We start from the raw sequence: 11,102 nt of genomic DNA, 5'->3' as shown, positions 1-11,102 counted from the left end.
TAATAACTTTAATCTCAGCCAAACCGATTTACTCACGAACAAACAAAACACTGAAAAAAGCCCAACAATAACATTTTTAGGTTGTCTAAGTGACTTATATATCACGTTTAACCCGAGCAGCGAAACTCCGCGGTGATCTGAAAATGATGTGCCGGGAGTTGTGCAGTTCTCGGCCGCATCAGTAACCCTCGAGCTCCCGGCTAGCTGTCGAGCTGGTGGGTAGCAGACGCCTCTGAAAACGTCGAAGCACTTTTGCAAATATGGGATATCTTGATAAACCGAGCAGATATTTGATGTTTACACAACTACTTTCTCGCCTGAAAATATGTTAAAAGTTTATTTTGTGACCCAGAAAGATTAGTATGAGTAATTTTAAAACTTAGTAGCAGCCGCCATTGCTGGAAACTGGAGTTTGGCTGGGCCGCGCTATGAATTCTGGGATATGGTAGTAATTTGGACAGCCGCGCGTCGCTGTGACGTAATCGGTCTACAAATGCGGCCTCAGGAGGATGCAGCCCATGAATTTGGACATGTCCAGAGTATAATTGCAGCCTTTGCGGTTAGAAAATTGCACTTGATCATGTCGCGATATTATCGCAAATGCGATATATCGTTCAGCCCTATTGTCATGTCATTGAGAGAATTTAATATTTGAGCAGAGTTCTAGCTCCCATAGATCTCTGAAACATTAGTCAGTGAATTCCAGATACTCCCCATCTTAACTCATTATGTGTATAAAGCACACCTGTCTGCAGAATCAGTTTCTTTCCAGTTTCTCCACCAAAGAACAAAAGTCTTCCCACATGACATTAACCCAAAACATACCAACAAGGTAACAAAGGAGAGGATAAGAAGAAGCTTGGCATTCCTATATGAAATTTGTGGAGTGAGCCGAAGCCTCAAGTTGCTAAGCAACAGCCAGGTTTTAGAGTTTCTGTAAAGAGCAATGGGCCAAAATCCCTACAAGAAACATCTTACTGCTGTGCTTCCCAACAAGGGTTTCTCCACCAAAATACTAAATATTTATTTCACTTAGAAACTGATTTGCATGTCATTAACTTTTACATAATGTGTGTTTCTGGATTTTGGGTTGATATTCTCTGTGCCTTAAAACTTTAGAGCAGGGGTGTCAAACTCAAATACAGAGTGGGCCAAAATTCAAAATGGAACAAAGTTGCAGGCTAACATTAATATTTATTGAAAAAAAAATCTTCCTCCAGATGTAAGAATGAATCTTTTCTTATGGACTCAAATAGGTTTTGCTGGAAAACTGAATATGGAACAAGCAAAGTATTAGTATTATACAGCTAATATATATATTAGCTGTATAATACCAGTAGGCCAGCTCTAATAATAATTTGGTATGGCTTCGCAGGCCAAATGTAATTAGGCTGCGGGCCAAATTTGGCCCACGGGCCAGAGTTTGACACCTATGCTCTAGAGATTTCTTTCTAAGTGACCAAACTTCCAGTCAAAGTTTGGTTTTCTTAAGACCCTTGTGCTATGACCAGCAGACACCATAGTTGTTAGGCAGATGACTGTCATGTTTCTGTTTGTAGGTGGCTTCTTGTCTGATGCGGGCTGGTATGGAGATGCAGAGAAAGTGTTTCTGTCGTGCCTGCAGCTGTGCACGCTCCACAGTGAGGTCCTCCACTGCTACCGGGCTGTGGAATGCTGTGTCAGGTCAGTGTCAAAGAGCTGCTTTTATTCACCAGGGAACTCTGTGTCCTATAGTTACAATACCATAATTGTTAGATGTGCCAGATATGATAGAATAGAATAGAATAGAATAGCCTTTATTGTCATTGTACAGAGTACAACGAAATTGGAGTGCCACTCCCTTGGTGCAAGTTTCAATAATAAATATAAATGTAAAATATAAAAAGTACAAAAAAAACAATCGTAAGTACTCAAACAACAGTATGTACAATATATACAGGATAGCAGCATTAATATGATGACAGTATGAATAGCAGCATAATATAATGACAGTGACGGTATGGAATAGGTTCAATTGTTTTTGTGCTTATTTACTACGGTGATAGCTCTGGGAAAGAAGCTATCCCTGAATCTGTTTGTCCTGGTTTTATGTGACCTGTACCGTCGGCCTGACGGTAATAGTTCAAACAGTTGGTTGCTGGGGTGAGAGTGGTCCTTGATGATATTGCCAGCTCTGCTGAGGTACCGAGAGTTTGCAGTGACCTCCAGGCTGGGCAGAGAGCAGCCAGTGATCTTCTGGGCTGTGTTGATGACCCTCTGCAGTACTTTCCTGTCCGCAGCTGAGCACCCTGCATACCATGTTGTTATGCCGTACGTTAGGATGCTCTCTATGGTGGCTCTGTAAAATGTCACCAGCAGCCTCTCCTCCAGGTTGTTCCTCCTGAGCACTCTCAGAAAGTGGAGACCCTGCTGGGCCTTTTTTTTACCACCGCTGTAGTATTTGCAGTCCAGGAGAGGTCATCAGATATCTGCACGCCCAGAAACCTCATGGAGTGTACCCTCTCCACACAGCTCCCGTGAATGTAAAGTGGGGCCGGGTCTGCTCTGCCCTTCCTGAAGTCCAAGATAAGTTCTTTAGTTTTCGTGGTGTTCAGTTGGAGGTTGTTAACTGAACACCACTCAGTCAGTCTGTTGACCTCATCTCTGTAGTCCGACTCTGTAGTCCGATGATGTTACACAACATGTGTTTTCTCCCAGAACACTTAGGCGTCTGACAGCACAGCTTGAAATGTTAGTTGTGAATAAAAGCCACTGAGTGATTCATATGAAGAGCTGTTAAACAGTCTGTCTTTACATTTTTTTGATTCTTATCAGATGAAAACGGATAAAACACAGAAACTGTATCTCATCACAGACGGTTAAGCTTTCCTTCTGAGTGGAAGTAGCAGCTATCTGTCATGGAGTAACAACACTGTAACTGTTATAAACTAAAACAGCAACATTGTTAGAAGTACCATGGGCCCATATTTAAGGCCTTGTATATAAATGAATCCTAGCAGATGGTATTAATGAATAAACTGAACACTGTAGAGCTAAGAAAAAGCTGCAAAAATGTTTGATCCAGATGTTTCTGTAGCATATTTGGTCCTGACGGGTGTGTTGACCAGGCACAAACATGTAAGCTGTGGTACAGTTTTATATGAGCTCTGCTGTCTCTGTAGTGTGTAACCGAGTGGGTGTGATGGGTTGTCCGTGATGGAGAGCAGTTTGTTCAGTGACCGCCTGTCCCTTGCTGCCCAATGACGATTCCAGATTAGTTTGTTGATCCTGCTACATGTCTACCAGCATCCCGAGAAACTAGAGACTGTTCATCCGCCTGTTGTACACAGCATCACTGTTGGGTTCTCCAGTTTAGTGTCCAGTCATTTAAGTGAACTATGGAAGTCAGCAACCATCTCTTTGTCCTGGGGACGTTCAGGAAGGGGAGATTTTTGTTGGACCATCCCACAAAACGTCTCACCAGTACCTGTACTCTGACTCCTGCCCACCCAACCACTGCAGTGTCGTTAGAGAGCATCTGCATGTGGCTCGATTCCCTGTTACACTGGAAATCTATAGTGTAGAAAATCAACAGGACTGTCCTGTGTGGTGCCCCAGTAGCACTAACACCACATTAAAGATGGGCTTCACCATCCATACAAACTGAGGAATCCAGGAGACGGTAGCAGTGGTGACAGCCAGCCTGAGCTTCTCTCATACATGCACACACACATGTTGCAAATTGCGGAAAACTGAATCCAGTTATTTTCAGGGAAACCAGTGCAGCAGTTTCCTTCCACAGCTTTTGTTGTTTTTAAATTGACAGTTATGCAGTAATACAGCAGATAAGACTGAGACTGAAGCGTCCCTGTCTTCTCTCTTCAGGCTGCTTCATGTCCGTAATGGAAACTGCAAGTACCACCTTGGGGAGGAGACCTTCAAGCTTGCTCAGTCTTACATGGACAAACTAGCCAAACATGGCCACCAGGCCAACAAGGCAGCGCTGTACGGCGAGCTCTGTGCCTTGCTCTTTGCCAAAAGCCACTATGACGAGGTGTGTAGGTTTGACCACTGAGGTGCTTTACAGTTTTGATACTGAGACAACTGAAAGTCCTTTCTGTCTGCAATGACCTTGTCTCTCAGGCGTACAGGTGGTGTATAGAGGCTATGAAGGAAATTACTCCAGGGCTGCCTGTCAAAGTAGTGGTTGATGTCCTTCGCCAGGCCTCCAAGGTAACACTCACACATGTATTTATCGCTCAGATCAGTCTTTGTCTGAATTTTTACACTAGTCTTCCAGACACATGTGTAAACTGTGGATTGTCTCTTCCCTGCAGGCCTGCGTGGTGAAAAGAGAGTTCAGAAAAGCAGAGCAGCTGATCAAACATGCAGTGTTTCTAGCAAGGTAACCCGCTGGGTGTAATGAAGACTCGACAGGGTACTTTCTAACATCGCAGTTTCTGACTGAAAATATTGTCTTACAGAGAACATTTTGGACACAAGCATCCCAAGTACTCCGACACGCTGCTAGATTATGGATTTTACTTATTAAATGTGGACAACATATGCCAATCGGTTGCTATTTACCAGGTACGTAGAGCGATGTGCTACAGGAGTATGCTCTTGTTTTCAGTGATGTTATTTAATTCAATCTTGTCTGATGTACAAATCCCAGACAGCGCTGGATATCCGACAATCGGTCTTTGGGGGGAAGAACATCCATGTTGCCACAGCCCATGAAGACCTAGCCTACTCCTCATATGTGCACCAGTACAGCTCTGGGAAATTTGACAATGCTCTGTGAGTGCATCTTCTAAACTCGGCTAATTACATTCCTCATGAGCTGCCTTGTAAATGTAGTCCAACACCCAAAGTCAGACTCTGGTATTTGGGTAATGTGTATGCAGCTGCACATATCAAATGTTTAACTGTACACACGGGCAGACGTAAAGATGACTGGAGATGCCTGTTGTTTGTGTAATTAATCATGTGATGCTCCTCGTGTATACAAAGGCTGTGATTCAGCATTGCCTAATGGTGAGACCTTTGATCCACTTTTGGACCGTATGAGCTGCAAAACAACTTTGTTCAATGGAAACACTTGATATTCTTGGAAGTGTTTGTCCCCAATATGTAGAGTTTCCAGCCAAGTCTGAGTTACACGACTGAGTGCTGTGTTTGTCCCTCAGATTCCATGCAGAACGTGCCATAGACATCATAACTCACATTCTGCCTGAGGACCATCTTCTGCTGGCCTCCTCTAAGAGAGTCAAAGGTAAGGCAGGCAAAGTGGAGAGTAGTATTATGCTCGTGTGTGTGACTGGCTGCTTGTAATAAAGTACCTTGAAAGAACAATTTAAAACTGGTTCTTTGCTAAGTTGTCTATTCGTAGGTCAAACTTTTGTGGTTTGACAGATTAAAAAAACATTCAGCAAGTGAGTGAAAAAGCAGCCGATGTCCAAACAAACAGTTTGAAAGAGCTTCAGGACGCCTGGAGAATTATTGATTAAGACCAGTTTACATGGAGTCTGAATCCTTTAAAACATAAGAAGTTAGGGATAGCTCAAGACTTTTGCACAGTGCTGTATCTGTTTGAAGCTGTGCATTATGTCTTATAGACTCTATCCGCGTTTGCTTGTTTTTCCCCAACAGCCCTGATTCTGGAAGAAATTGCCATCGACTGTCACAATAAAGAGACAGAAGAGCGCCTCCTGCAGGAGGCTCACGACCTGCACCTCTCCTCGCTGCAGCTGGCCAAGAAGGCTTTCGGAGAGTTCAACGTACAGACAGCCAAACACTATGGCAACCTCGGACGACTCTACCAGTCCATGAGGAAGTTTAAGGTGAGGAGGACATGTGTGGTTTGTAATATTTGACACAATAATTAAAATTAAGGGGCATAAACCATCCCAGCGTGTGCCAGTTGTGCTGCCTTGTGATAAAAATAATCTCAGTGTAAGAAAAGGTCAACGGCAGAGAACAGCTATTCCACATTCACCTCATCTTGATTAAGAGATGAGTGTTTGTGTGAGAGTGAGTCACATTGTGCTTTTACAAGCACAAACCACTGTTTGTGGGAGACTGAATGGTTTTTGCTATTTAAAGCCAGAAATGATGAGATGTGAAATATTGTCATTGCAGTTGGCTGGGATTACACAAATATCAGAGTGGTGCACATTTATAAAGAGTGTGCACCAGTCTTAGATGCTGTCTTTGGCCTATAAAAAGCCAGAGTGGAGGTTAAAAGTAATCCTGCAGAAGTTCTAGTCTGCAGCTGAAATGACTTTGGGCAAGTATCTAATATCCTGCTGTTAATGAGAGACTGACTTGGGACTACACGTTATTCCTTTTAGTCCATTGGAAATGGACTGGAAAACAATTTAAGTGTGAAAGGCCATAACTTGCTTTCAGAGTGTAATGTGACAACTTTACTTTGACCCAGTTACAACACTTACAGGCACTGAACCACTTTTTGTTTTCAGTGGAAACGTAGCTGGATGTTTGATTTATGGGAAAGGCCATGGAAACCAAATAAATATTGCCTTTGAGTTTTGTCTTTGTTTGTGATTCATATCTCTTTGTCTTGCACACGTATTTGTGTAACCAGGAGGCAGAGGAGATGCACATCAAAGCCATCCAGATTAAGGAGCAGCTACTGGGCCACGAAGACTATGAGGTGGCTCTGTCTGTGGGTCACCTGGCCTCCCTCTACAACTATGACATGAACCAGTACGAGGATGCAGAGAGGCTCTATCTGCGCTCCATCGCTATCGGTCAGTAAGAGCAGAACAAGTTCACGTCCATGTTTTTTAGTGTCACAGTAAATGAGGCCCAAGGCCTGGGTCCTGATGTTGCTTCGTCACAGAACATGTTGTACTGAGATGCATCATACTCAACCTACTTCTCAGTTAATTGCCAAGTTTTGCTGTTATTGTTATGTAATCATTTATGTAGAGCTGACATTAATCAGTCCAACACCTGACGTTACTTCGCTACAATGGAAGAGGGTAACATTATCAAAAACGGGGCTCGAGTCAGAGAGACTGAATGAAACATGGTCTGTGATGTTTCTGTCTTCACAGGTAAAAAGCTGTTTGGCGAGGGTTACAGTGGGCTGGAGTACGACTACCGAGGCCTGATCAAACTCTACAACTCAGTGGGAAACTACGAGAAGGTGTTTGAATACCACAACGTACTGTCCAACTGGAACCGGCTGAGGGACCGGCAGTTTGCAGTGGCGGATGCCCTGGAGGACGTCAACACTACACCCCAGCAGACCCAGGAGGTGGTACAAGCTTTCCTATTGGCCCAGAGCCTAGGCCCCACCCGCCCCTGTCTCGGCTGATTGGTTGACCGAAGGAGAAGAGAGGAGGGAAAAGAGACAAGTGGGTGGGTTTTAGCCTGGTGTGGACATGATTTGAGCCCAAAATGTGATGCTTCAGTTTCACACGGATTAGTAACACAGCAAATTCAGACATCACTGGCAGCTTGGTTGACTTTGTATGCTGCCAGTACACACACACAGACATACACACGTTTTCATGGAATAAAAAAAATAAATAGAGAAGACACTTATCAAACCTCATCAACACACTCTCACCATCAAGATGCAGTCACTGCGTTTCTCCAACAGAAAGAGGACACATGCCCGAGACTGGGGACTCGAAAAGAAACGTCAGACGTCCTATAAGGATGACGCACGACCTCCTCGCCTCTCATCTCACTCGCCTTTTTCTTCCTGGACAGCAGTTTTGCTTTTGTACCGTACCAGTGTAGCTCAGATCTCCGGGAGCGAACCCGTGTTCTCAAGAGCTGCACGACAGCATCTGTGGAATACCTGCACATCCATCAGCATCACTTGGCAGATCACAGCTGGAAATAGTTGGATATTTTTGACACTTGTACAGTTAAAGAAAATACAGATTGTACTCTTGAGTTTTATTTGAAGGCTTTTTGTTGTTGTTTTTTTCTTTGCAATTAACTGAACGCGAACCCTCAAAGTTGCGTGGAGGAGAATGTGATAACACCAGGTGTGGTTTTTACACACAACAGGTTTTCACAGGTCTTTTTTTCCAGCTTAGTACTGACATAGCATCATTAAAATGCCAATAATTTATATGCAAACATATGTTTATGTAGCCCTTTGTTTAAGTTTTCTTACTGAATGAGAAATGGCTCAACACTATGATAACAAGGGACACGGATGGGAGGGCAAAGAGGAAGCTGCTACATGTGCAAAGGCTCCGCAGCCTCGCTTTGTTCATCTTGAGGCTGTATGTGTGAGTGAGTGAGTGGAACACAACTCTCGGTGCCCAAGTGCTCCACCGATGACTACCAGCCTTACACCAGCTTGCAGTTATCTGTCTGTAGACGGACCCATATTTTGAAGTGCTAAATAAACTATTATATCCTTAACGGCGCTACAGTGGGGACCAATATTGTGTGCTTGTGTGCGTGTTTGCATAGCAGCCTGATTATTGTGCATGTGGCCTCTCTGCTTCACACCCTCCTGTCAGAAAATCCCATTAAAGTTCCTGATATGTTTTTCTGTTACTGGCCCATCGTTCAGAGTCTCGCTGTCCAGAATCTCATCTGTTGCTTTATTTAAAAGCTCAGCTTCGGCTGGTTTTCAGTTTTACTCGACATCTTAGCTCTATAACAGGGGTGGGGGAACTCCAGGCCTCAAGGACTGGCGTCCTGCAGGTTTTACATGTGCTTGATCCAACACAGCTGGTTTAAATGGCTAAATTAAAAAGGTTTCCAGAGGCCTGACAATGAACTAATCATTGGATTCAGGTGTGTTGACCCAGGGTCATATCTAAAGCCTGCAGGACACCAGCTCTACAGCTGCCATGTTGGTATTTTAAAGCTAACTTAGGCTCTCTAGTGGACAAAGTATGCAACGGCCATTACATACTTTGTGCCGAAAGGGCTTTAAAGGAACATGTTCTTATTTTTAGACTGTAATATTGTATCTTTTCATTATTCTCAGTTCTAAATAATCCTTATTGACCTTATCCTGAGCCTTGGGGCAGCCACTCAAGTCAGTGTCTATCTGAAAACAGCTCTTTTAGTGCCTCTGTCTCTCTTAAAGCCAGCTCTCTTCTGCCTGTCACACACAAATAGTTTGAACAGCAGGTGTGTAGCCAGAGCTGTGTGCGTGACTTAACCATGTTAATGGGTTTGGCTCACTGACATGAGAAAACAGAACATTTGAACACCTAGTTGGTCCATTTGAAACCTGTTTGGATTTTGTTCTGTATATTTGGAGTAAGCTACAGTGCTGCGACAAAGTATTTGCCTCCTGATTTCTTCATTTCATGCATGTTTGTCACACTGCAGTGATTAAGATCATCAGACAACATTTAAAATGAGATAACATACGTTTTTAATTGATTTGTGATTTTTGGTGAGGGACAAAAGAACCTACCTGGCCCTGTTTGAAAAAGGAAAAAAACAAAAACAGCTTTTCATAAAAAGAACATCACAGTAAGAGCATGTGGAGGGAGTGGGAGTGGAAGTGGGCTGCTTGGATGATTAAGGATCTGGATGGAAAAAGGAATTCTGCTCTCGACGTACAGCTCGAGCGTGCTCGGGTTACGCAGCAGAACAACACAATCCCAAATATACCAGCAAGTCCATGACCTTAACAGGTTGTTCATGGCCAACACCCCACCAGTGCTCCTCCATACTCGACCAGTTTTTAGACTTTAGGCCAGGTAGGTTTGGATAACTTTTTACCCTTAATCCTAATTTTGAGCTTATTCTGGTTATGTCTGTGTAACATTAACAGTTGTATGATGACCTGAAAGTGAGACAAAAATGCAAAAAACAATGTGTATATCAAGAACGGGGCAAGCTCTTGTTCACAGCACTGTTTATGTACCTGTGATCCTGTAAAGCCTTCCACTGCAGATGCTTTCAGTCTAATATTTAGTCCACAGTTTGGGAATCACCAGCTTCTCTGGATGGGATTTTTTCGTTAGTGCAATTCTAACATTACACATGGACCCTTGTTTCACTAAAGCAGTCTGTCAATATAAGAGGTGAAGGAGAAATGAGCACTTAAAGAGACGCTGCGTAACAGTGGCGTGAAGAAAGGCATGGACGCATGCTGTAGCAGATGAAGGATGAGATTTTGCACAGTCGAGGCTGAACACAGGCTGTGGAGATTCTGTGCAACGTTACTGAGAATGTGATGCCATGGATGAATAGTCCGCTGTTAATTTAGTATTTAGTTTGTTTTGAAAAGAACGAATGAAGAAAACGAGCTTTGCCTTGCTGTTGCTTCAGTGCTGTCAATGTCTCCCTCTGTAACAGTGATGTGAGGGGCTGTAGCTGAGGAGGAGGTCCAGCTCTCAGCTAAACACTCAGTGCTTTGGCTTAAATAGACCCCCCACCCCTCCACCTCTGAGTAGATTTCTTATCTACAGACTTTACTTGTAAACAGGTGCATACAAAGAGAAGGATCATGAATATTTCTTTGTCTTAAAAAGTGAATCATGGAGAAACTTTGCATGATTTGACGTGTGTGCTGTGAGGGCTACGTCTGCATCTTCTCCAGAGGATTACAAAACAGGTCTCGGCAGCAGTTTCTAATCCAGCTTCGGCTGAGGTGCAAGTTCCTTTTTCCTGCTTGGCCAAGATGATCTGCTGATGTCTGAAAGGGAATAGTGTAGTTCAAGTGGTGGTGTCGGGGGTGGGGGGCGCAGGACAAAGTTCAAATTGAAGCTGCGATGTCTCCAACAGCCCGCTTCTCTCTTCAGAGTTCAAAGGAGACGTGTGGGATGTGTTCACTGTTGTCCTGTTACTGCTTCACTGTTAGCTTCAAAAACATTAAAACATCGTTGACCATCACAGTTTCCCTCTTTGCTGTCCGTCAGCTGTACACATCTGGACTTCACCATCCCAGCAAACAACAGGACACTTTTACACTGATGAGATGAAATATTCAGTTTATTTGATTTCAGTCCTTCAAGTTTTCTTCCTTTAAATCTGGCTTTAAGTATAGGTGAGTTATAGTGCATAATACAGCGAGTGGAAAGGAACTTCAGACTTTACTTGGAAATTGCCATTTTTGGCAATTGCCACTACATTTCACTGTGAAACTTTTACTCCTTTTA

The 11,102-nt window shown here is 43.5% G+C and overlaps 1 protein-coding gene across 1 annotated transcript; it reads left to right on the top strand.

Moving 5' to 3' along the window:
* Positions 1-541: 541 nt before the first annotated feature.
* On the top strand, positions 542-10,836 carry LOC146693221 (amyloid protein-binding protein 2-like). Its single transcript, XM_085479036.1, has 10 exons — positions 542-1,683; positions 3,865-4,033; positions 4,123-4,212; positions 4,317-4,384; positions 4,464-4,569; positions 4,655-4,779; positions 5,169-5,254; positions 5,632-5,822; positions 6,587-6,752; positions 7,062-10,836. The coding sequence occupies exons 1-10, from the start codon at positions 1,535-1,537 to the stop codon at positions 7,322-7,324; spliced, it is 1,413 nt and encodes a 470-aa protein (XP_085335162.1). The 5' UTR covers positions 542-1,534; the 3' UTR covers positions 7,325-10,836.
* Positions 10,837-11,102: the final 266 nt, after the last annotated feature.

Source organism: Copadichromis virginalis, linkage group LG14 (genome assembly GCF_057382275.1).
Source record: "Copadichromis virginalis isolate Kocher_CV1m ecotype Utaka linkage group LG14, C_Virginalis_male_GT1.1, whole genome shotgun sequence".
NCBI classification, from domain to species: Eukaryota; Metazoa; Chordata; class Actinopteri; order Cichliformes; family Cichlidae; genus Copadichromis; species Copadichromis virginalis.
Note: the sequence above shows the minus strand (reverse complement) of the source record. Positions and strands in the feature narration are given on the sequence as shown.